The sequence below is a fragment of the Salarias fasciatus genome, chromosome 16, assembly GCF_902148845.1.
Source record: "Salarias fasciatus chromosome 16, fSalaFa1.1, whole genome shotgun sequence".
NCBI lineage: Eukaryota > Metazoa > Chordata > Actinopteri > Blenniiformes > Blenniidae > Salarias > Salarias fasciatus.
Genome location: NC_043760.1, coordinates 26,990,833 through 27,017,656, shown reverse-complemented (window position 1 = coordinate 27,017,656; position 26,824 = coordinate 26,990,833). Strand labels below are relative to the sequence as shown.

The 26,824-nt window shown below is 43.9% G+C and overlaps 2 protein-coding genes across 2 annotated transcripts; one reads left to right on the top strand and one right to left on the bottom strand.

Annotated features, from left to right (window-relative positions):
- Nucleotides 1–1,493: 1,493 nt before the first annotated feature.
- On the bottom strand, nt 1,494–7,469 carry LOC115402713 (myosin-6-like). Its single transcript, XM_030111237.1, has 3 exons — nt 6,930–7,469; nt 6,072–6,623; nt 1,494–1,640 (listed from the first exon to the last, which is right to left on the bottom strand). Exons 1-3 carry the CDS (start codon nt 7,467–7,469, stop codon nt 1,494–1,496), a joined length of 1,239 nt encoding a protein of 412 aa, XP_029967097.1.
- Nucleotides 7,470–11,340: 3,871 nt separating this feature from the next.
- LOC115402952 (vascular endothelial growth factor receptor 3-like) lies at nt 11,341–13,213 on the top strand. The gene is made up of 5 exons (XM_030111653.1): nt 11,341–11,441; nt 11,523–11,834; nt 11,927–12,002; nt 12,828–12,900; nt 13,037–13,213. Exons 1-5 carry the CDS (start codon nt 11,375–11,377, stop codon nt 13,106–13,108), a joined length of 600 nt encoding a protein of 199 aa, XP_029967513.1. The 5' UTR covers nt 11,341–11,374; the 3' UTR covers nt 13,109–13,213.
- Nucleotides 13,214–26,824: the final 13,611 nt, after the last annotated feature.

Sequence of the window (26,824 nt, the reverse complement as noted above, 5' to 3'; positions counted from 1 at the left end):
TACAAGCAACAGTAATGCTGAGGACACACAGACCACGTTTGTGTTTAAATAAGCAGGATGTTAAGAGACTAATACTATATAATGTACTCGATTTGTATTTACAGAATTCCTGCTGTTATATTTGATGTGCAGTGCTATGTTTTCACCACAATGGGGCGCATGTGAGTTGTGCTGTGGTTGCCAGCAGTTGTGTTAAGAAGAAGAAGAAGAAGAATGTAAAGAGAAGGAGAAAATTTTTTCTGGAATAAATACGCCGTTCAGGCTGAAAGTTCATTTCACTGTCTCCGTCAAGTCTTCTTTTCCCTGTGTTCAACGCAGAAGATGCTGCAAACCTCAACAGGTTATGGGCCCAGTAGCAAACACAGGAAGAATCTTGATGTTTCACAGCCGATAGAAAGTCGCGACGGACTGCGTGCTAAAGGCTAACAGGCTAACATCATGGATCTACGAGGGACAAGCAGGTTGCCTCGATTGATGTTCGACGGAGATGAAACGAAGTTTGAACTGTGGGAGACTAAAGTGCTCGGACATTTGCATTTATTAGGGCTAAAGCATACGGTTCTGAGAGAACCTGCTGATGACGCTGAAAGAGCAGCAGACGGTAAGAAGAGTGCCGATGCATATGCCGAACTGATTCAACTTTTGGATGACAAAAGCCTCTCGTTAATTATGAGAGATGCACCCGACGATGCAAGGAAAGCATTTAAGATACTGAGAGAGTACTATGCCGGAAAAGGGAAGCCTCGCATCATCAGTCTGTATACCATCCTAACATCGCTTCAGAAGACAAGCACTGAGACAGTTACAGACTACATCATCAGAGCAGAGACCGCCATTACAGCATTGCGGAACGCGGGAGAAACGCTGGGGGATGGTCTGCTAATTGCAATGGTCTTAAAAGGACTGCCTGAAAGTTTCAAACCATTTGCAATACATGTCACACGCAATGAAGACAATATAACATTTGCTGAATTCAAAACAAAGCTGCGAAGTTTTGAAGATATTGAAAAGTTGACCGCAGCTGAGTCCGGTGACAATGTGATGAAGACTGCTACAAGAGCTGCATGGAAGCCAGCCAAGGCAGGTGCACAAAAAGATGATGCAGAAGTGATCTGTTTCAAGTGTGGCAAGAAAGGCCATCGAGCAAAAGCATGTCGGCGAAAGACATGGTGCAGTCACTGTAAAAATGACACCCACAATGATGCAACCTGCAGGCGTAAACCTAAACAAGATGGCGCAAAGAAAGTTGCAGATGAGAGCGGTGACAGTGCCGGAGCAGCAGCAGCAGACTACGTTTTCCGGATAAAGGAGGCAGACATCGGAGTCCAGCAGCAACCGGCACACAACATCCAGGAGAAGGGCCTGATGGTCGACACCGGGGCTACTTCCCACATCATTACTGATGTAACCAAGTTCAAGAGCTTCGACAGCACATTCAAGCCGGAATCACACTGCGTGGAGCTAGCAGATGGAACTCGGTGCAGAGGAATTGCTCAACGTAGAGGGGACGCAGAGGTGTTCCTGATCGACAGCAAGGGACAGAGGCGCAGAGCAACGCTGAAAGACGCCCTGTTCATACCGACATACCCCCAAGACATCTTCTCGGTGAAGTCAGCCACCGCATCTGGAGCAACAGTCACCTTTAAACAAGGACAAGACATGTTGAAGCATACAGATGGCACCGGGTTTGACATCCACGAGCATGGCAAGTTGTATTATTTGCACACTGATGTTGAGGAAAATGATAAATGCAACACTTGTCATGACATGCAGACATGGCACGAGATACTAGGCCACTGTAACTATGAAGATGTATTGAGATAGCAAAATGTGGTTGATGGTATGCAAATTAAGGGAAAAACATGTAAACCTGATCAAGAATGTGAGGTGTGTATTCAAGGAAAGTTTGCACAGACCCGATGTAGAGATCCTGACTCAAGAGCAGAAGCTCCTTTGGAGATGGTCCACACAGACCTAGCAGGTCCAGTGGCAAATGAGTCTATTGATGGGTACAAATATGTACAGTCATTCACAGATGACTATTCCAATGCAGTTTTTGTGTACTTTCTTAAAGCAAAGAGTGATACGGTTCAGGCAACGGAAAAGTTCCTAGCTGACACAGCACCTTATGGAAAAGTGAAGTGTATCAGATCTGACAATGGTAAAGAGTTCATGAGTGGGGATTTCCAAGCCTTGTTGAGAAAAAATGGCATTAAGCATGAGACATCAGCCCCATATTCACCTCACCAAAACGGCACCGCAGAGAGGGGCTGGCGTACCCTTTTTGAAATGGGAAGGTGTATGCTGATTGAAGGTCAGATGCCCAAAAGTCTATGGAACTACGCTGTCCAGACAGCGGCCATAGTACGAAACAGATGCTTTAACAAACGAACAGGAAAAACTCCTTTCCAAATGCTGACAGACAGAAAGCCAAATTTGTCCAAAATGCAGAAGTTTGGTTCCACATGCTATGCATACAAGCAGAACAAGGGAAAACTTGATTCCAGGTGTGACCAAGGTATTTTTGTTGGTTATGATAAGAACAGTCCAGCGTACTTGGTTTATCACCCTGAGACGAAAAAGGTTCAGAAATACAGGCTGGTCAAGTTTGTAAACAAGACAAACATAGAAAAGCAAACACAAACAGTTGATGGAGAACCAAATGATGACTATTACAGGGAAAGACAGCCTGAAGCTGACAGAGAGACACGGGAAGTTCAAGAGAACACTGTAAACCATGAAAAGCAAGAAGTGAAAAATGAGAGTTCACAAAGTGATTCATCTGATGAGAAGAAAAACTCTGCCAGTCAGAGATACCCAACAAGAGAGAGGACCAAGCCGAGTCATTTGAAGGATTATGTAGCAAACATTGATAGTGATGAGATTCATACCACCATTGATTACTGCTACAGAGTTGCATGCGGCATTCCAAATGCATTTAAGGAAGCTTTGGAGTCAGTTCATTCACAAGAGTGGGTTAAAGCGATGGATGAAGAAATCCAGTCATTGAAAGAGAATAACACTTTTACTCTAACTACTTTGCCAAAGGGCAAGAAAACAGTGGGGGGAAAGTGGGTCTATTCTGTAAAAAGTGACATGGAGGGAAAAGACAAGTTCAAGGCAAGATATGTTGCTAAGGGTTACAGCCAGGTGATGGGAAATGATTATGGTGAAACCTTCTCTCCAACAGCCAATTTAACAAGTGTAAGAGTATTGATCCAAAAGGCAGCACAAGAGAACTTGTTACTTCATCAAATGGATGTAAAAACTGCCTATTTACATGCTCCTATTGATTTTGAGATCTACACTGACCAACCAGAAGGTTATGAGGAAGGCGAAGGTCTGGTATGGAAGCTGGAAAAATCTTTATATGGACTGAAACAATCTGGCCGAAATTGGAACAGAGTTCTAAATGATTGTTTGGTTGAAAATAACTTCACACAAAACCCAGCTGATCACTGTGTCTATGCCAAAGAGACAGAACACGGAAAGGTGATAATGATTGTTTGGGTAGATGATTTGATTATTGCAGCAAGCAATGAAAGTGTCATGAAGGATGCAAAAGAGATGCTTTCTGAAAGATTCAAAATGAAAGATTTGGGTGAACTCAAGCACTTTTTGGGTATTGACTTTACTCAGTCTGATGGATGTGTAAAGATGTCACAGGAAGCCTACGTCAAGAAGATATTGGAGAGATTCGATATGCAAAACTGTAAACCCAGAGAAACTCCCTGTGATCAAAAACTGTGTTACACAGAAAATGCAGTCAAGATGTGTGATGTTAAGTTGTACAGAGAGGCTGTGGGCAGTCTTATATACCTAACAACATGCACACGTCCAGACTTAAGTTTTGTGGTGAGCAAGCTTTCACAGTACTTTTGTGAACCAACAGTGGAGCAATGGGTAACTGTGAAGCATGTACTAAGATATCTCAGATGCACAACAAACAAAGAATTGTGTTTCAGACGAAACGACAATGAGGCATTAGGCTTAGTTGCCTACAGTGATGCTGACTGGGCAGCAGACAGTTCAGACAGACGCAGCACCACAGGTTACTGTGTGAGTCTAAGTAAAAACAGTTCCTTAGTCTCATGGAAAACAAAGAAACAGCCTACAGTAGCGCTCTCGACCTGTGAAGCTGAATATATGGCTCTGGCATCTGCCATGCAAGAGTGCATATACTTAGAGCAGCTATTGAAAGGTATTGATGACTACAAATACAGCCAAACAGTGGTGTATGAAGACAACCAGGGAACAATCGCCTTGGCCAAAAATCCTGTCAGCAGGCAGCGGTGTAAACATGTGGACATCAAATATCACTTTGTAAGGTCCATTGTGAATGAGGGAAAAATGGCCCTCATATATTGCACGACTGCAGAGATGTTGGCAGATGTCATGACCAAACCTGTTTCCAAACTGAAACTGAGAAAGTTTGCAGGTCCTATGTTTGGTGTCTAAAAGGGAGTGAAAGACACTCTTGTATTTTATTTTAATGTTTTTGGATGATTTTTGTTTGGATTTCAACAAACCCGAGTACAAGTGGGGGTGTTAAGAGACTAATACTATATAATGTACTCGATTTGTATTTACAGAATTCCTGCTGTTATATTTGATGTGCAGTGCTATGTTTTCACCACAATGGGGCGCATGTGAGTTGTGCTGTGGTTGCCAGCAGTTGTGTTAAGAAGAAGAAGAAGAAGAATGTAAAGAGAAGGAGAAAATTTTTTCTGGAATAAATACGCCGTTCAGGCTGAAAGTTCATTTCACTGCCTCCGTCAAGTCTTCTTTTCCCTGTGTTCAACGCAGAAGATGCTGCAAACCTCAACACAGGACAACAAGTGTCTACAAAATGGTTCTACAGGCATGGAACATTTTTAAATTTTCCTGACTTTGTATTTATTTTTACAAAGGAAGAGTCAGAATCTGGAATAGCACCTTTTTTCATTTCATCCTGTCACCAAATCTTTTCTTTTTTTCTCTCCTTTTACTTTGACCACAAAGAGGCAGGAGAGGTAAATCTCATTTCTGCTGATGTGTTATTTTTATTTTCTGAATAGTTTAGTTTTCAACATGTCTTTCTGTACAGAGCCAGACTGCTCTCTACCGTTAATTCTAATTCAGAACAGCAATCCCAGCTGACTATGGATGGAGGCAGGCTGCTCACACAGTGAAAGATCATCTCACAAACTCAAACAACACTGAGGAGTAACTTCAGAGTCACCATTTCACCTCAAATGATTTTTTTAGACTGTATGGAAACATGTGCTTGTTGAAAAACGTCTCACAGAAAAGCCTCCAAACACAACAGACTCGACCCGGGAGCTTCCTGCTGTGAGGTGAGCATGCAAACCATTTAAAAAAAAAAAACCCAAAAAACAACAAAAAAAACACACGCACGCTCACACACACACTCGCACACACACACACACACACACACACACACACACACACACACAGATTCCTGTCGGCAACAGCTGGCAGGCACAAAGTAAAACTTCCTCCGGGATTTTTTTAGTTTTATCTTTCATTTTATTAAGCTCAAGTTTATTTTTTTTCCCTCTCTCCCGTAGTGTGTGCTCTCAAGGCCTCCTCTTGCGATTTATTTGTCAGTTTTCATTCTAAAGTTCTTGAAACCCCTGTGTCTGGCCTTCTCCCTCTGGTTTCTTACCCCCTGTTTATTACCCCCCGTTACCTTCTTTCTTTTTTTCAAAGGGGGGCAGGGGGGCAATTGTGCATCTTACTCTTTCTTGTGTTTCTTACCCCCTGTTTCTGTGACCTTCTTCATTTTTTGAACGGCAGCATGTGGAGCTCCTTTAACTATTTCTTGGTTTTAAATTCCCCCGGTGGAGCTGTCTGTCCGCCCTGCCACAGTGGCTTCAGGTTTTAGGTTGTATTTTGTGTTGGTTTTTTTGTTTGTTTTTAACTTTTACTTTGAGGGCTGCCACTGTTTTCTTTGAACTAGCTGAATTTTTTGGGTCATCTTATCTCCTCTTCCTCTTCCTCTTCCTGGATTCCTCCTCACTCCTCTTCCTCCTGTCTTCCTCCTCTTTTTTGGCCGCCTCTATTCTGGCTTTTTTCTCCGCTTTTTTCATGTTGGCCTTCTGTCTGTCCGTCATGGAGGCCAGCCGGTCCAGTTCACTGATCCTCTGGAGAAAATCCTGGATTTCTACAGTGCTGTTGTTTAACGCCTCCATCCATTTCTCCTCCTGAGTGAAGAAGCCCTCTTCTACCTTTCTGCACCGTTTCAGCATTTCCTCTTTGGCCAGAGTCTCATCCCAGAGCACTCTTTCTAGGACGTGACATCTTTCTGTCCACTCAGCCTCCTTTTGGGTCATTTCGGTCCTCAACCTTTCGAGCTTTGCCACAGAGTCAACGTTGTTTTCAGTCAGGGTGGAGATCTGGTCAGTGAGGAGCCTGAACCTGTTCCGGTTCTCCTCGTCCTGACCTCTCATTGCCGCGGCCGCCTGCTCTCTCTCCACCTCGCGCTCCTTGATGGAATTTTCAAGGGCTTGCTGAGATGAGGAGGCTTCCTGTTTCAGGGTGACGACCTCTGAACTGAGCTGGTTGACTCTCTCCTGGTACTCAGACAGCAGGGCAGATATCTCTTCTTCTGCCTCCTGCAGCTTCGAGACCTTCAGACTCTCCAGGTTGTTAATAATGTCTGTAAGCTCGTCCATCCTTTCTTGAGCTTTCACTGTCAGAATTTCTGACACTGTCTTTTCCATTTCTAAGTCAACTCTGAGACGATACACCTCTTCTTCCAGGAAGGAAGTGTTCGTCTCACAGTCGGCCAACTCATCCTGGCTCTCCTCTGGCTCACACCTCTGGACTTCCAGCAGCTTCCTCTGCAGCCTCTCCGTTTCATCAGTTTGTGACTTCAGATTGTTTTCCAAGGTTTGAATCTGCTGCTCCTGGTCTTTCAGTTTGACGCCGTTTTCCTTGAGCCGAGAGTTCAACTTTTCTTGTTCATCTTTGCTCATCTCCATCCATTTCTCCTCCTCAGTGAAGAAGCCCTCCTCTAACATTCTGTACTGTTTCAGCAGTTCCTCTTTGGCCAGAGCCTCATCCCAGAGCAGTCTTTCTAGGACGTGACATGTTTCTGTCCACTCGGCCTCCTTTTGGGTCATTTCGGTCCTCAACCTTTCGAGCTTTGCCACAGAGTCAGCGTTGTTTTCAGTCAGGGTGGAGATCTGGTCAGTGAGGAGCCTGAACCTGTTCCGGTTCTCCTCGTCCTGACCTCTCATTGCCGCAGCCGCCTGCTCTCTCTCCACCTCCCGCTCCTTGATGGAATTTTCAAGGGCTTGCTGAGATGAGGAGGCTTCCTGTTTCAGGGTGACGACCTCTGAACTGAGCTGGTTGACTCTCTCCTGGTACTCAGACAGCAGGGCAGATATCTCTTCTTCTGCCTCCTGCAGCTTTGTGGCCTTCAGATTCTCCAGGTTGTTAATAATGGCTGTAAGCTCGTCCATCCTTTCTTGAACTTGCACTGTCAGAATTTCTGACACTGTCTTTTCCATTTGTAAGTCAACTCTGAGACGATACACCTCTTCTTCCAGGAAGGAAGTGTTCGTCTCACAGTCGGCCAACTCATCCTGGCTCTCCTCTGGCTCACACCTCTGGACTTCCAGCAGCTTCCTCTGCAGCCTCTCCGTTTCATTGGTTTGTGACTTCAGATTGTTTTCCAAGGTTTGAATCTGCTGCTCCTGGTCTTTCAGTTTGACGTCGTTTTCCTTGAGCTGAGAGTTCAACTTTTCTTGTTCATCTTCCAAAGTTTTGATGCGGCTTTTCATAGGCTCCGTATCTGTCGCATCGGCTGTGACTCTGTAAGTCTCCTGATTATCCTTTTTCCGATCTTTACCGGGGGACTCCTCCAGGGCACGTATGAGGCTTTCCACTTTCATTTCAACGCTGGCCACTGTTGTGGTACAGAGGGCCAGGTAGTTCTCTGCCTGTTCACATTTCTTCTCCTCTGTTGTACCTTTCTTCTTTTCTTTTCCAATCCTCTCCTCTGCTTTTTTCCTCTTTGCCTCTGCCTTTCTGATCTTTGGGTTCACTTTGCCAACCGCGGACACGATCTTATCCAGTCTTTCAATATTCCTCAGAAGACCCTGAATGCCTGCACACACGTTCTTCCTGTCCTCCATCCATTCAGCCCCATTAGCCGTCAGGGCCTGCTCTGCCTGTTTGAGCCGTTCCTGGACCTTTGTCTTGGCCCTGATTTCGTCCTCCAGCTCCTCGTTCACGTCTTCAAATTTCTTCTTCCAATAGGCTGCTTCTTTGGCCATGTCTCTCTGCTGTTGTGTCATCTCTGCCTCACTGTCAGTGTTTGAACGAATGAATAAATTCAATGAATTCCTCAAGCCGCTCTTTCGCTCTGTAGAACTGAGAATCTCTCGCGTGTCTGAACTGTTCGATTCCACATCAGGAATGAGAAAACAGTTCATTGATAAGGCCTTCCCCACTGGCTTCAAAGTTGAAAGATGAAAGCCATGTACATTCTCAGCCAGGACTGATGATGTCATGGTTACCATGGCTGGTTACCATGGCAACAGCAACTTTTTACCCATGCAAATGGAAGAGAGCTGATTGAAAAAAAAAGAAAAAATGCATCCCCGGACAAGTCCACCATGCCTCGCCATGGTTCCCTGTAGAGATGTCATTAAACTTTTAAAATGTTGCCGTATTTGTCCTCTGTTCAGATGTGAAAACCTTATTTCAATATCTTCTACCAAAATTAAACTGCAAGCTTTTAAGTTTGATCAGAATTTTAGCCATTTTTTTGAGTTTATAATGGGATTAGATGGGAATGTCTAGAGTGGGAAATTGGCAGCTAAGAGCGTGAGAGACTTTCCATTTAAATAACAATAAAACGGCATTTTCCTTGTGATTCTCACATTGCGAAATCATCTTTTCTTAATCTCAAACGGGTCTCTATCCAGATGCATTTGTTTGAGAATCGGAACGTCTGTTCACTTTATGTTCAGTGTTCAGTTTTCTTGGTATAATAAATAAAATTCAGTCTTCCACTCGATCTTTCCATGTAACTGTTTATAAGAGGAATAAACCTGAAAACACAACAAGCTCTGGGCATATAGATTTGAACAGCTTCAACATGTGGGAGGTTTTTACTTCCTGTTGCAGAGCTAAAGACCGTCAGTAACCCACAGCCATGTAGCGTGGCCTCAAACCAAACCAAGCATTTACAGGAGTGTCACTGCGTTGGCACATATATGAAGCAAGACCTATTAAAAATAACAATTTCACCATCTTCTGGTAGCTCCACAAGACAGTGACTTGAAATGCATGCTCTCATGCTCTCATGCTCTCATGCTCTCATGCTCTCTGCAAGGCAGAACCAACTGGAGATATTCTCAGCAATGTATCTAAAGTCCACCTTCCCCCAGAGCAGTGTTTGCACACCCACGCCGTCTTCAGGAGAGCTCTGGTCTACAGAAAATTTGCTCTTTGAGCACTCATGACATTTATCTTCCACCACACACATCATGCACTGCATGTCGGGCCTCAGGGGTGGGGTTTGGGGTTTGGGGGTGGGGGGTGGATTTTTCTACTTGGGGCCCAAACTACCAGCAGCTTCCTGTGTTTCAGTGCGAATGAAACCACAGGAACGTCTCCACACATTTAATATTTCCAGTTTTAGTTGAATAAAGTTAAAAATGCAAATACTACTGTGGATAAAATAACAAAAAATAAGAAATAATATTTTAAATAGTGTCTATAATACGTTCATGACAACCTTCATCAACTTATACGACAAAAATTGTAAAATTCGTCCTCATGGAGAGAAAATGACTGTCAACAACCCACTGAAGACAAAGGGTCTGAAAAATGCTTGTAAGAAAGGTCAAAGATTCTCTTAATAACAGTGACTTGTTTCTGTTATAACGAAAGATAAAGAGAAAGATGAATCACATTCCAGGGAGTCAACCTGTTTAACAACCCAAAAGTTCTATTTATATTTTCAAGAAAAGTGTAAAAGCTTCATTACTGCTAAAATATGACACTGCTGTGGAACAGAAAACATTGTAAAATATTTAGTAAATTGTCTTGGGCTTTGACATGAACTGCGTAACTCGACCGAAAATGTTATTGATTGCGTGATCGATTTGTTTTGATGAGGGGTGGACATCATATGTTTCTTTTTAATTCTTTCTGCTCCCTTTCATTCAAATATCTTTTTAATAATTGCATGATACATTTAAGTCATTTCTTCTTCATAAAGAATGAAATACAGAATGATGAAACTGTATTTTTATTCGCAATTCTGAAACTGATTTCAGTAGTGACCAGTAAATAAGCTTATTTTACGATTTATTCAGGAAATAACACCGGAATACTACAGAATGTTTTTGGGTTTGCAATAGTTATTAGCTTTTTCTTATTCTTGGTGTAATTAATATGAGTTCATGGGACTTGTTAGTCTTCTCAGAGCCAGAACAACAGCAACAGTGACGTTAAATAATCAAACTGACACCGGGTTCCTGCTTGGTCCCACAAAGTCGTCATACTTAGGACCCCTGAATGAGTTGGCGCAGCCCTGTTCATCTTTATCAGTCAGTTTCTAATCTGCGGTAGAAAGAAGGTCAGAAAGACCTGATATCAGGTTCACATTTTTCACAAAGGGAAGAAGCTTTTTGACATGTAGAGTTAACATGCTGCTGATGTTATCAATGATAAGAAAAACGTCATCTGTCATGACAGAGTGACCAGGGAACCAATCAGAAGCCTTCTTTAAAGGAAATAAATACCTTAAGTTCAGTCAAGTGTCAGATGAGTGACCATATATGGTCACATTTGAATTTTTCATATTTAAAACTAACAGAAGTTCATATCAGCTACAGAAAACATCCATTTACAAAAAGTAGCATATTCTGAATTGAAAATATGTTATTTTTAGAAAAGAAAAATTAAACTAATTCAATATTACTCATGTGTGATCTCTGTGTCTTAACCTGCTTTCTTCAACACGTCATCAAGGATGCAACATAAGAAGCAGCCATGGAGATTTTCTGAAGAGTTTGAAGCTGAATTCACAGCATGTGGATTAAATTTTTTTGGAATCAAAATACTTTATTAATCTCTGGAGGAGATTCTTGGATTGAGGAATATGAAGAAGTGGTCGTCCTGTGGTTTACTGTGTTTATCAGCTACATTTTCTTTTTTACACCGAGTTGTACATGTACAATTCTTGTTTTTCACAGTGCTGACACATGGTTTAATATTTTATTCCTCAAAAGGCGTCCGTTCTACTCTGAGCTGAGTAAAACAGCGACTAACCACTTCCTCGTGTGGAGCCTCCTCTGCAGATGCATTCAGGGCTGATGAGACTCTTCTCACTCTCTGTCTGAACGACACAATGTTCAGTTCAAACCAAGCAGCTCTGCTCTTCTTCCAGCTGCTGGGGATGCATCGTGTCTTTGGAGGTACGGCAAGGTTTACATTACTGATAACAAATTCAATTCAAGTTCAGATTGTCTTTAGTGCTGACTGGATGTTTTCTTCAGCGGATGTTTCAGTTCAGCAGAGGAGGACGGTGGAGGTGTTCAGAGGAGAACCAGTAGAGCTCAACTGCAATTTATCAACAACAAATAGAAAACAATTCTGCTGGATGAAAGACAAAGTTCTGATTTTTACCATCCATAAGAATGAGACTGTTTATAACCTCTCCTCTCCAAGACAAATCATACATCAGGACTCTTTTACCAGGCTCAGCATTCTGAATGCTCAGGCTGAAGATGAAGGACAATATTCATGCTCTGTTTCCTGGCAGCGTGGCTTGTATAGTATTGAATGGAATGTAACTGTGGCTGAGGAAGGTAGGTAAACCTTCTCGATGACTCAGTAACTCCACAGCAGACAAAATCTACATACTGTCTAAATTTGATTTTTTTTTTATGTTTTGATGCAGATTCATGGGAATTTCTGATTATACTCACAGCAGGATTTCTTCTCTGCTGCATAATATTAATTGTCTGCATCTACAGGTGAGAGAAAGTATAAGATGATCTCTAATTCAAGTCTGATTCACTCATTCATTAAATTCAGTCAGTTGGAGGAAGATGTTCAATAATCTGGATATTCAGATGTTAATGAACACCACACTCAGTTAACCCGTCTTCCACTTTGATGAGTACGTCATGAATTTCAAATAACAAGGTTTGATCACTGAGATTTTGTTTTTTGTTTTCCAAAGAAAAACTCTCATGTTTATTTTAGAACATTTTTACTGTCTTGTCTAAATGGACTGTTTTGGCCCCTCAGCTAAAATGAGTTTTTAACCCCGGTTATGTACAGATTCTTAAAGTAAACATTGAATTACACAACATGTACTAATATAATATGGTCTGTCCGTCTGTTAACAAAAGCCCCGAATGTTAAACAATGAACAATTTTCAGTCTTCTAAAACCGAAGTATTTAACTTATGATTGAATTCATTTATACGGCGGTCAGTCACATCTGAAACTGGTTATTTTGAAAACATCATATGACTTATTGATTGGAGAGCTTCAAAGAGTTTCAGCTCAGAAAACCTCGTGAGATGGAACATCTGAAAAAAGACACAAGGGACAATTCTGACAGAGATACAAGAGCACACACACACACACACACACACACACACACACACACACACACACACACACACACACACACACACACACACACACACACACACACAGACACACACTTGGAATTTATTTATCACAAACATTTAAAATGCATATTTCAAGTTTCATAACTTGAACATATAATATTGCAGATCTGAAAAATATTGTTTGTGTTTCACTAAGTTCACTGACTTCCTCTCTAGGATGAAAACCGACGATGTGAACGACAGCAGGACCCTGGTTCGAGTTTTCTATTGTGGTCTGCAAAGGGAAGAGGTTAGAGGAACGTTGTGGTTACTTTTTTCCATGAAGTCATCAACACTTTATTCACATGCATTTCAGTGTTAAACTATCTTCTGCTGTGCACACTAAAGTTGGTGTCGGTTTTTCCTTTTTTAATTTTTTTCTGCAGATGATGACATCTTCAAACCGGTGCTGTCAGCAGGAACAATCACAAGTTATATATAAATGTAAGTCTCTGTGAGGTCAGCTGAGCAAACAGAATCTGAGATGAGAACTGAAAGAAAGAAGAAACCTGTTGGATCAGAGTTCAGCAAAAAAAAAAAAGATAATATTTGACATGTTGGAAAAGTAATTGTGTGTGTGTGTGTGTGTGTGTGTGTGTGTGTGTGTGTGTGTGTGTGTGTGTGTGTGTGTGTGTGTGTGTGTGAGTGTTTTCAAAACCCATCAGTGTCTTATATAAATTATATAAATCTCAAAATTGAAAACATTTTGAACATGATGTTTGGGACTTGATTTATTATTACTGTCACTTTTATCTTATTCACCTTGAAGATATTTCTTTGTATTTCTACTGTAAAATTTGAAATAAATGCAATATTTGACATTGCAAAAATATTGTTGCTTTATTACACCACTAAAGCTGCTCAGAAGTTTAACAACATTGAAGAACAAGGTGTTGAAAAAAATATCTATTTTTGTCTCATTTTCTGAGTCTCTCTTATGTTTCCTCCACTTCTGATCCTTGTTTATGCTTCTAGCTCATATTCTTGTTTCAGATGATGTTTATATTTTTAATATAAAAAACATAATTCTCTTCTACTCATTTCATAAGTTATGTTCATGTCTTTGTTCTCACGTCTGCTTCCATGTTTCAGGCCTATATTGTGTCTTTCAGAGTTCTTTCTCTCCTCTCACCTGATGTGTCCTGTGTCTTTACCTTTGAGTGTTTCTCTGTGCTCCTTCTCTCTGATGACCTCCTTCTTGTCAAGTCTCTACTACTGTTGAATGTCCAGAAACCCCACCATTATCCATGTGTCTCAGGTTATAATGAAACATTTAAATATTGCTGAGTTAAGTTTTTTTTTTATCTGATAGATCAATAAGAATCCATCATTCAGTTCTTCTTTCTCTGTTGCAGCCGGCCTGTCAGCATTCAGCTCACATGAAGCAAATTCAGCCACTAAAGTCCTAAACATTTACTGTGGAATGGAGACAGAAAACCAGGAAGAAAAATGAAGTTCAAACTGTATTAATTGATCACAAAATGGAGCACAACATTTAGAGATTGAACCTGCCATGGCTTTATGTCCATGTGTGACATGTGCATGGTGTTCAGCATGACTGATTCATAATAACATTAAAAGAACAATAAATGTACCAATTAGAACAAGCAGTGAAATACTAATGAACCAACAGTCAATATTCATATTATAATAACGGGAAGATGCACCACATGCACACATACAGGAAAGTCAGAGAAGATGAGGGTGGTAAGAATGGGTGATGCAGGAAACGCCCTGAAATAAAAAATTAAATCACCAGAAACATCGTGAAAAGAATAAACATGCTCAACATGAACTCACAGCTCCACGAGGATGAAGGACAAAGTGTAACTTTCCCTGAAAGTCACAGTTCAAGTGAATTATTATAAGAACAGAGGTGATCATAGCTCCTCCTGCTGGTATGGAGTATAATTAAAACACTTCCAAACTGCATGAGAATCTTTGTATTCTGTATGAACCCTCCACTGTCATTTCCCTCTGTCCATCATTTCTGTAAAGATATTCATACTCTGATCCTCTCACTGTCAGATGCTTTGACACAGTGGTGTGTGTTGTGGTTATTGACCAAAAAGGAATTTATCAATCAAAATATGAATTACTACATGTCAGTGAGGCTCTATAGTACTGTTACTCACACCATGTGATGTTTGTCTGATGAATTTATACCTAAAGCATGGCTTGAAGATCAACCAGACTTCCTATAAAACTTCCTGTATCTCATTCCATCACAATCACAGAGGTCCACAAAGCAACACTGCCCTCTGGTGGCAGTAACGGTATTTGATAAAACATCTGAGAGGTGAATTATCTAAACATAAAAACACTGGATGGTTTGACTCTGACTCTATAATGTTTTAGTGTGGTCTTGGTTTGTCTTGGTCAAAGTAAAAAGTGAGGGTTGTCTCAGCGCTTGCTGTTCGGAGTGTAAAGGCCACTCTGAATCTGATCTGATAAACTGCATCGTGTTCATACAGTTCAGGTGAGGAATTTTCATTCTGTAACATTTTGCCACAGAAATACTCCCGTTGTTCATGTAGAAAGATATAAAAGTTCAATTTGGAAAAATTTTAACTCACCAAACTCAAACATTTCAAAATTTGTAGTTTTTATTATTCGTGAGGCACCCCGAGTTCTTTCTGTCATGATGGAGAGGACTCAAAAGCAGACCCCAACACTGAGAGTGCATTTGAGAGAGTTTATTAAACCTGCAGACAGGCAAACAAAACCAAAAGAGTCAAGTTTTTTTATACTGATAGTCAGTGGTGCCTTTCGGCCTGTTTCAGGGGCCTGAAGCCCCCCTAAATAATTTGGTGCTGTCTTATTGGAAAAAAACAAACATTTTTTGTCAAAAAAAGCGTGCCTATTCAATATAAAGTGGCTGGAATATGAATGTCAAGGAGTGTTACTCAAAAGTTTAAAGAAGGTCAACAATGCCCAAGCAAATAAGCTGTGCCATCTGACATTAAGATTAAGTTCTCCTATAATTGTTATTTTCCACAGTTTGTTTGTTGACTCGTTTTAATCAGTTGTTGATTCATCGTAGCCATGACTAGCTCCTGGATTAACGACTCAAAAAGACCCTCAAAGGATTAAGTTATCCAGTTTTTTTGTTTTTTTTTTGGGGGGGCGGGGGGGGGGGGGGGGGGGGCTTGTTTTTTGTAAAATTTTTGCTTATAGTATTCACACAGTAAATATATGTGTTGTGTTCCCCCCCAAAAATATTTTTTTCTGAGGTGTTGTGGCATGATCGCACTCTTTTAAACACCTGACTGAGCTTCAGAGGCGATCCATCTGCTGCCACAGCATGTGTGTGCAACTGATTTTCTCCTCCTATTTCCATTTTTTTATTACTATTATTATGGACAAAATAAAATGTCAATGCAGAGAAATGCAGGACATACCACCGATTTTGAACTGAATTTACACATAGTGTATTGGGGAGAATATTTCCGGATCAAAGACATAGTCACATCATCTTATTATTTTAATACAGCGCATTAACAAATATATTGGAAATATATATTAATTGCAATATAGTAATTGAAAATGCGCTCAATGTCTACTGCGCTCTGATTGGCTGGAAATGTCAAGTTGGGAGTGTCACAATTAACACAGAAGATACCTTCAGGGTTTGGAAAAAAGATCAGAAAGTCTGGGATCAGTTGAATACAATCACACGTTCGTGAAATGGCCAAATTGTAGTACATTTTGCCTTTTTTGGGGGGGTTTATTGATGGTACAGAGGTCCAAATTATCGTACAAATACGATAATTATCGTACTTCTGGCAACACTGGGTGGTACAGTCCACTGCGTTGTCATGGTTACAGCTACCAATAACAGGAATGATGTAAAATATCCGGAGTTGCGAAGCTTGTGTTCACACTGTTCTCCTGTCTCCAGAGAGTCAGCTGCGTTTGTGAGTCCTACAGAAAAATCATTTCAGAGAGCGAATTCTATCACAAACACAACTATCACTAAACACATTCGGTCCTGAGAAAAATAGTTTAAACTGTGGAGGTTCTAACTTAACAAGATAAAAATGTGTCTTTTCTTACCCGTGTTTGCTAATTCATGACATATATTTCTGTGATATCATGAATATAATTAAAAACTGTGGCAAACAGGATAAGACAAGAATTTTTTAAAATTTAATCTAGAAAACAAACGTAGTCATGAAATATGAATTTGAGGCAATGATATATTAATTTTCTGCTAAGAAAAAAAATAAAAAACGTATTCCAGAGCTACCAATTGTTTCATGGTCGCAAATAAGTATTTTGTGGTCACTGATTACGTGACATCATTTGAGATGGACTGATATGTGTTGTGGTTACTGACACTTTCTTCTCTGTCAACAGAACCACCAGAATCTACATTTCGTGACAAGACATCTGCAGCCAGCATCGTTCCAGCTGCGAACCCTCCTGTTCCTCAAGAGGAACCAAAGTAAGTTTGCCTCTGCTGATTCAGTCCTGAATGTGTTTTCCTGTCACATATTGCTTCATGTTCAAATGGTTTATTTTCTTTCAGAAAGAGGAATTATGGGGATGAACTGGACTATCCTGAGTCCAAACGAAGGAGGTTGAGTGGTCCCACCGAAAATGAAGGTAAGACAAGATTTCTGAGTATCCGTTTTATTATATTAGAAGCTGGATTATATCTGGGTCATATGTTCAAGATGTCTTCAGTTTTATGTGACTGAGAAGAAGAGAAGTTGGTCCCACTGTGAGAAGTTGACCACCTGTTGTTCCTCTGTGTGACAGGAGTGGAGACATCCTTTTCCTGGACAAATTCAGCAGGAGTTGAAACAGCTTCAGTCTCAGGACCTGTCGGAGCTGGCTGCAGCTGTGGAGCCAGATCAGGAGTATGAAGCTGTGATGGAGTGGCTGTATAGAACATTTAGCTGTCAAACTCCACCCAGTCCTCCAGCAGCCATCCGCCCTCCATCTGACCACAGTCAGACAGGAGATCATGGTGGCTGGATGGCTCCAGCTGCAGCTCCTCAAATTCCAAACTACATTTCAAAGTAAGTTTGCTTCTGATGGTTTTAGTCCTGCATGTTTTTAGATGCTGTTCATGTGTTCTTGCCCTTTGATTTTCTCTTGTGTTCTTCTACATACAGAAGTTATGAGGACCAGGAGAGCCGGGTCTACAGACCAAAGCCTTTGACAGCAGAGGTCAGTTGCAATGGCGGAGTTTCGAATGACTGACAGGACCATGTCGAGATCAGCCCTGGGACAGAGGGTGAGTGTCTTATCTGCTCTGTCGCCACTCAGCAGTCAGTCACAGTGAGATTCTCCTCATTATTAGATGAAAAAACCAGTTTGTGTGCTGACAGTGTGTTTTCCTGGTTCAACAGTGGAAGTCCATGTCAAAAGAGGAGCAGGCGCCATACCGCGAGCTGGACAGAAAAGAGGCTGAGCTCTACGCTCAGATGTATCCAGACTGATAAACCAGTGACAGCCGTTGAAGTGATCGCTGTTTCCACAACATATTGCTGCTAAAACGAATGAAACGATCATTGTCAACTTATTTCATCATGTGCAAAATTCTCTGTCTTTATTTTTCAGGGGACAGAAAACAAAAGATTTGATCCACACTGCAAAGACAAATAAACTGTCCTGTGGGCCATGCCTCTTGATCCAACTGTCTCAGGGATGTGTTTATGGTCAAAGTGGGTTTTGGGGTCCAAAAATATCTTTGTAGTCCTTAAAAGACCAGGATCCTCCACTGGTACACACACACACAACACACACACAACATGCCCCCATTCACTGAAACACACCTTGCTGCTGAAGGACAGTTTTACACCCCAGAAGAAACTGAAATGCTGTGTTTGGTTGAGCAGTATTGATCCCCTTTTCTGTCAGAAAACATTTCCTGGATCATTGAAGGCAACACGATACTGCTCTGAACATTATTGGTTAATTTTTGTTTGTATTCATGAAGACCCAGTTGAACTTTGAGCTGCTCCCCGACACGCTGCTGCAATGTGATGGAAGTGATGTGAAAGCACATTAATCACCATCATCCAGCAGCAGCGTTTTACCTAAATTTCATGAAACTCTCGTGTTTCAAAATAGTCCCTCAGAAATTACTGTCCTCCAGAAACGAAGCCTGTTCTTCCCACTGCTTCCATTGTGGTCGTTCCTGTTGTGTTGTGGCTTTTGAAGTTGTGTTGACTCAAAAAAAACAGTCAAATAGTCCAGAAATTCACAAAGGCTTTATAACTTTTGCCAGACGGGAACACTTTGAGCAAAGGGCTACCCTGCAGGAGAGTTTTTCTTCACAATGCATCTTCAAAAGCAAAAAAGAGAAAGGTGAGAAAAGGTTTTCGATCAGGTGGAACGGTCTTTTCTTACTGAGTCATTTTGGATTCCAGTCAAATTTCACAAACTGGATTTAAACTCTCTATAAGTTTAATTCCAGTGACTATATACTCACTTCACATGTTATTACTAAACTGTTTAAAGAGGAACTCTGCAGCGATGTCGACCACCCCTGCTACTTTTCACACTTTTTATTGATCCACTGGCAGCTTCTGTCACATAATGTAGTATCACTGGAATTCAAGCAGCCTTATCACCGTAAAAGAAAAAAAACCCAACATGCTGATGATATAAACCCTCAAACTCAATCAAAAAGGAATCCACAGAAATCCCTTCATGTTTTCACGATAAAAAAACTTATGTTACAACTCAAATATCCCTCATATCTTAAAACAAAAATAAGGTTGAGAGGTGAGGAAGGCCTGGAAGCTGATGTTATGTTGTGACTCCAGGGAATCCAGTTTCTTTCTATCGTGGATCTCCCACCAAATGGTTCTGACTGCACATCACAATGTTTGAAGCCTGGCAATGGATTTACATCACAGGAACACTCAAGAAATCAAAATGTGAAAACCTGCATCAAGAAAAGACAAGTTCATCCTTCAATACAAGCTACAGTAATGCTGAGGACACACAGACCACGTTTGTGTTTAAATAAGCAGGACAAAAAGTGTCTACAAAATGGTTCTACAGGCATGGAACATTTTTAAATCTTCCTGACTTTGTATTTATTTTTACAAAGGAAGAGTCAGAATCTGGAATAGCACCTTTTTTCATTTCATCCTGTCACCAAATCTTTTCTTTTTTTCTCTCCTTTCACTTTGACCACAAAGAGGCAGGAGAGGTAAATCTCATTTCTGCTGATGTGTTATTTTTATTTTCTGAATAGTTTAGTTTTCAACATGTCTTTCTGTACAGAGCCAGACTGCTCTCTACCGTTAATTCTAATTCAGAACAGCAATCCCAGCTGACTATGGATGGAAGCAGGCTGCTCACACAGTGAAAGATCATCTCACAAACTCAAACAACACTGAGGAGTAACTTCAGAGTCACCATTTCACCTCAAATGATTTTTTTAGACTGTATGGAAACATGTGCTTGTTGAAAAACGTCTCACAGAAAAGCCCCCAAACACAACAGACTCGACCCGGGAGCTTCCTGCTGTGAGGTGAGCATGCAAACCACTTCAAAAAAAAAAAACCCAAAAAACAACAGAAAAACACACGCACGCACACACAAACACACACACACACACACACACACACACACACAAACACACACACACGCACAAAGTTAGCTTCTTTGAATTTCTTTAAAACAGCAAAGTTTAAAATGCATATTTCAAGTTTCATAACTTGAACATATTGAAGATATGAAACATATTGTTTGTGTCTCACTAAGTTCACTGACTTCCTCACTAGGATGAGAACCAAAGGTGTGAACAACAGCAGGACCCTGGTTAGAGTTCTTTATCGTGGTCTGCAAAGGGAAGAGGTCAGAGGAACGTTGTGGTTACTTTTTTCTGTGAAGTCATCAACACTTTGCTCATATGCAATTCAGTGTTAAACTATCTTCTACGGTGCACAGTAAAAATATTTTTACATTCTTTCCTACAGATGATCTCGACGTCTTCAAACCGGTGCTGTCAGCAGGAACAATCACAAGTTATATATAAATGTAAGTCTCTGTGAGGTCAGCTGGGCAAACAGCATCTCAGACGAGAACTGGAAGAAAGAAGAAACCTGTTGGATCAGAGTTCAGCAAAAGAAGATATTTGGACATGTTTGAAAAGTAAAAGCGTGTGTGTGTGTGTGTGTGTTTGTCAGACACCTGTCCCCTCTGACCTGAATGGTCACACTCAGAGCTCTACAGCTTTCTTTGGTTTAAACTGATGTCCATCATTAGCTGCAGTTGGAACCCATCAGTGCTTTATATAAATGATATAAATCTGAAACTATAAAACATTTTGAACATGTTTAGGACTTGATTCATTATTACTGTTTCACTTTGAAGGTATTTCTTTGTATTTCTACTGTAAAACTAGATTTAAATGTCATATTTGACAATGCTAAAATATTGTTGTTGTTTTTTGCTACACCACTGAAGCTGCTGGAGTTTCTTTTTTCATGACCAACTTTATATTTCACTTTAAACACAGCAATTTTCAAAACATTAAAAGGTAACTGTACCAGAACAAGAGTACCAAATTGAAAATAATAAACTGAGATAAATATAGAAGTAAAACCTCTGGTGACCCCTCACCCCTCACAACTCACTGAATGTCTTCAAAATGCTAGCAGGATACAAGAATTAAAGTACAGCCACAAAAGTTCAACATGTGAATACAGACATCAAATGAATGTTTTAATTTCCCTTTGATCACATCTATCAACTCCAGCCATGACTGAATCGTCTCTGTATGAGCTCCATTAATTTTTTGCCACTGATAACTCCATATTGAGATTATCAGCGTCAGTGTTCAAACACTGAGCTCTATAGTAACTGTATGTGGGGGCTTCCAACGTGAGGCCAACATGTTTTTGAAAGCTGTGATGCATCAAAAGAATGCACTTTTTCCAGGTGGTTAAATTCCGAGGAGAGGCGTCATTTCAGAGCGTCATTACTCCCAGCTGGCCTGCTGACGGGATTGGTGCGTAAGACGGAAGTAAACAAACCGTATGTCCAGAACGGCCGTAGAACTCCCGAAGGACGAGGCGGGCACCTCGCGACGAAGTGTGGCCCACGACGTACAAAGCGGCAGCGAACCCAAAAACGGCAAGCGGCAGAACTCCTACCCCTGCAACACCGTAAACAACATCCGCAGACCACGGCAGAGCCGAGCGGCAGGCAGGGAACCCCTGGTCCGCGAGCCCACCCGGGACGTGGCAGCCAGGCCAGAAGGACCGAAACGGTTAGACGACCGAACTCCTGTTCTCGCCGAAAACCGACATGGCCACAGAGTCAGTGCACATATCCAACAGATACGAACGCACGAAGGTGGACGCAGAGGCCCAGGAGGCAGCCTGGCAGATGTCACTCACCGCGACCCCTCTGCACAGGGCCGCAGAGGCAACCACACGTCGTGTGGAATGGGCACGAATCACTGCTGGTGGCGAGAGATTCTGTGCCTCGTAGGCAGCTGCAATAGCGCCCCCCACCCAGTGGGCGAGACGCTGAGAGGTCAGCGGGGAACCACGCCCCCGGGCTCCAAACCTCACAAACAGCTGGTCCGTGGTGCGAAAGCCAGCTGTGCACTGGACATAAAGACGCAGAGCCCTGACCGGGCACAGTAACCGCAGGCGTGGGTCGTCCCCAGACGAACCAGGCATGGAGTCAAGCGTCCCGATCCGCATCACTCGTGACCGGAAGTCCGCAGTGATCACCTTATGATGAAAGGCCGGGTTAGGCCAGAGGTGCACGAGTCCCCCATCCTGGCTGAGCACCATGCAGGATGGGTGGACTGACAAAGCGCAGAGATCCCCAACTCTCTTGGTGGAAGCTAGCAGATGGCGGCCTTAAAGGAGAGAAAGCGGTCCTCCGCCTGCTCCAAAGGCTCGAAAGGAGGTCCCTTGAGGCCCTCCAACACCACATGGAGGTCCCATGGAGAGACCACATGCCTGGGGGGCGGTCGTAACCGACACGCCCCGCGCAGAAACCGCTTCACAAGCGGGTGGCTGCGTGAGAAAAGCGGCCGAAACCGCCGTGGCCCGCTGCGATGGCCGATGCAAACACCGCCAGGGTGGATGCAGCGCGACCGCTGTCCAGCAGGGCCTGGAGGAACTCCAAAACTCCGCCAATGGTGCAGGAGACCGGGTCCAAGCCCCTCTCCGAGCACCACGACGTGAAGAGCTTCCACCGAGACCTGTTGGCCTTGACAGTAGAGGGGGCCCTGGTACTCTGGATGGTGGACACCACCGCTGGGGGGAGGTCTAGTTCCACCAGCCTCACCCGCTCAGCCTCCAAGCCAGGAGCCTCCCGCCCAGGAAGGGGCGGGACGGAAGGGCGCCCCCTGCCTGCTGCAGTGCGTCGGGCCCGTTGGGAATCGGCCACGGGTCCCCAACTGCCAACTGAATCGGGTCCGGGAACCACCACGCACTCGGGGTGTCCGGAGCCACCACGATCACGTGAAGATTGTGCAACCTCACCCTGCGGAGCAGCGGGGTCAAGAGGTGGACTGGAGGGAACGCGTACAGGATGCCCGACGGCCAGCTTCTGTGTGCGAAGGCGTCTACCCCTAGAGGGGGGGCGTCTGACGACCAGATAAGCCATGCTCTGAGCTGGGGTGAGCGCGCTCTTGTGTCGGTTTACCATGAACCCCAGGAGCTCGATGTGGTGCAGGACCTGGGTCGTGTGCAGCACAGCCTCCTGATGAGAGGACGCCAGTATGAGCCAGTCGTCGGTGTAAGTGAGGATCCTCAGACCACGACGACGGAGGGGCTCCAATGCTGCTTCGACACACTTGGTGAAGGTGCGAGGGGCGAGAGAGTAGCCGAAGGGGAGCCGGTTGTATTGAAAATACCTGGTCCCCACGGCAAAGCGGAGGAAGGCTCTGTGCCTTCTGAGAATGGGGATGTGGAAGTAGGCGTCCGTCAGGTCAATCGAAGTCATCCAGTCCCCAGGTCGAATGCTCTCCAGGAGGTGATAGACCGTCAGCATGCGGAACCTCCTGGTGGCTATGTGAGTGTTGAGGACCCTCAGGTCCAGAATGGGTCTTACACCCCCGCTTTTCTTGGGGACCAAGAAGTAGGGGGAATAAAAACCCGAGTGCGCCTCTGTCGCGCTCAGCTCCGTGACCGCACCCCGGCGGAGGAGTGAGGCTACTCGCAGGGCATGCGAGCCGCGTACGAAGGATGCCGTTGAAGAGAGGTGGATGACAGGCGAACTGCAGGGCATAACCGTTTCTCAGTGTCCTGGACAGCCAGGGAGAAAGCGGTCCCAACATAACACGCCACGTGTGAAACCGGAGCGTGAGTGGCTGTACCACGGCCGGCGGGGACGGCCCACCCGTCCTCCCGGCCTCGGGAGACGGGGGGCCCCCGGCGAAAGGGCTGTGGAGCAGGCGTCCCCTGAATGAGAGCGGGTGGACCGGCGCTTTGCTGGGGACAACCCGAGCAGAGGCAGCGCCATCCCGGAGTTTTCCGGGTCACTGTCCTCAGTGCTGATGTCGGAGACTTCCGGATCGCTGGCCGTGATGCTGAAGCCGGAGCTGGGACGCTCAATAGCGGGAGCCCAGGACGGCAGAGCTCCGCTGCTCCGAGGCTCCGCCGTGACAACACACGGGGAAGCCGAGGGAGCGCTGCCGGGAGCAACACGAATAAGGCCGGGATCGGGGCGCTTTACGGCGGACACCCGGGCCGGTGTTGTGCCAAGGTACTTACCCCCGATAGAAAGTGTATCCCCTGAAATAATTTGTACCCCCCTGTAACTTAGGGAAGAAATGAGCTAGGGCTTTGAAACTCTCCAATATCATCAGTCTTAAACAGAAATGATCACAAAATAAATTTCATGATGACAGTTCATGATCTGACCATTTTCAGGGGGGGATACAGATTTTTGCAGGCTAAATATGGTCTCTAAATAGAGCAAGCAATGTACTGAATGGATCAGTGATGATATTCTTGTCATTATCGTTAATATTATTATCATTGGGCTGGACTTTCTCTCAAAAAAAAAGTTTTGCATTTCGTGTTTGGATGGATACGTGCTTTTATTTTGAAAGTGTGGATACTTCTTCCGGATGATCGTAAATAACAGAAGAAGGCTAATAAAGAAAAATTATCTCAAAAAGCAATCAAAACTCAATGTATGAGCATGGTATGAAGAGAGATAGAGCAATATTTGTCATTGTTAAGCGTGGAATCCCATCCCGCGAACAGGGGATACACTTTCTATCGGGGGTAAGTACCTTGGCACAACAACGGCGCTGCGGCGGCGGCTCACGGCGGGGCTGGAGGTGCAGGGCGAGCTGCTGCGAGCCTCGTGCTGCTGCCTCCAGGCGCTCGATGATCACCTGTATATCGGGCCCAAAAAGAGAAGAGGTGGACAGGGGGAGTCCCAGGACGCCCCGCTGGTCCCGCTCAGATAAGGAAGACAGACCAAGCCACAGGTGCCTCATGGCGAGCTGTGCGTTGGCCATGACGCGGCCTCCACTGACGGCGATGGTTCTGCACATGCGCATCAGGACTTCGGCCGTATTTTGGACTTCCACGATGTCTTCGGGGGAAAGCTGGGACTTCTCGTGGCAGATCTTGTCCACAGAGCCCAGGAGGAAGGTCATGTTATTGGCTAGGGCGAACGTCAGGTTACCGCTAGCGTAGCAATGATCCAGGAAGCTCGCCATGCACCTGTCCCTTTCCGACGGCAGCACGGGCTTTCCGCCAGGCCAGGCGGAGGATCGGGGGAGGAGGCACAGCCGAACGGAGTCCTCAATGGCAGGCACTCCGGAGACCGGCGGCCAGGAGGTCCGCTGGCGGTGATGCTGCCAGCCAAGGCAGAGAAAGCAGAGCTCGTGACAGTCCTGCACTATGAGCGGAATCCCGCAGGAGCAGCAAAAGAACGGCCCGACGCCCGATGGCGACTGGTCCGGGGCCGGCGAATCCATTCTAGTCGAATCTTGATCCGGAGAATAGAGGCTTCTAAGTCTCATGGAGATGCTGAGAAAGAAGAAGGGTTTGCTTAGCGCCATCCGAGGTTATGTACCCTCAGTGTGGGGCGTGGTGCTGCGCCATCGCGCGCGGGGGATTGGTGCGTCGAGCTTTGTATAGTCTCAGTGGATTGGACAGAGATTGGAGGTGTGCCACTAGCGAAGTCCGTAGGCGGGCTAAGCACTTACGAAGTAGAATTAAATGATCGGAAAGAGAAACAGTGAAATGAATAAACATGTTCAACATGAACTCACAGCTCCATGAGGATGAAGGACAAGTAACTTTCCCTGATAGCTCCTCCTGCTGGTATGAAGTATAATTAAAACACTTCCTCACTGCATGAGAATCATAATAATCCTCACTCCTCAACCTTGATCCTCAATCTCAAATTAAGTGCCTCCTAAAAACAAGTGTTAAGGAATGTAATGTCACTTGGAAATGGGACAACCCTTAAAGACAGTTACGTCCTTGGAGCACAGGGGGCAGCACTGTGCAAGAGGGTAGAAGAAAGCCAGAAGTGCAGTGTTTCCTGCAGGAAAAAAGTTTGGCCAGGGGGGAGCGCGCTGCGGGAAGTTTTTGTACCGTCGGGAGCAATGACGTATAGAATTACGTATTTATTATTCTATTTATTGTTCTAAAACATTAGAAAACCATTAACTGTGCATGTCTGCAGTGACGTGACTCAAACTGCTAGATTTATTGATTTATGCTGATTTAGAACAATAGAGGGTTTTCTTGACGCGTCATCAGGCGCATCATCGACCCGGAAGTCGCCATTTTGGAGGTACTCCGTATCACAACAAAGCACGAGTCCTAAGGAAGATCCAGAGCGTTATCAAGAAAAATGGTAAATTATTGCCGTGTCATTGGTTGTGCCAATAGGTCAGACAGAGAAAAACATTTGGAATTATATAGACGTCGCCCTGCGACAGACTGGCGACCTGTCCAGGGCATACCCCGCCTTCGCCCACAGCAGCTGGGATCGGCTCCAGCCGCCCGCGACCCCGAAAAGGATAAGCGGTAGAAAATGAATGAATGCATGAATGAACAGACTTCCAAAAGTTATAAAAAACCAGGGTGAGGAATGCCAAAAACTATCAGAGGAACGGAGGCGCTTGTGGTTAGCAAAGCTTAACCAAGATCTACGAGGGAAAAATCTGGACAACATCCGAGTTTGTCAGGTTTCTTGTCAGGTAAGTG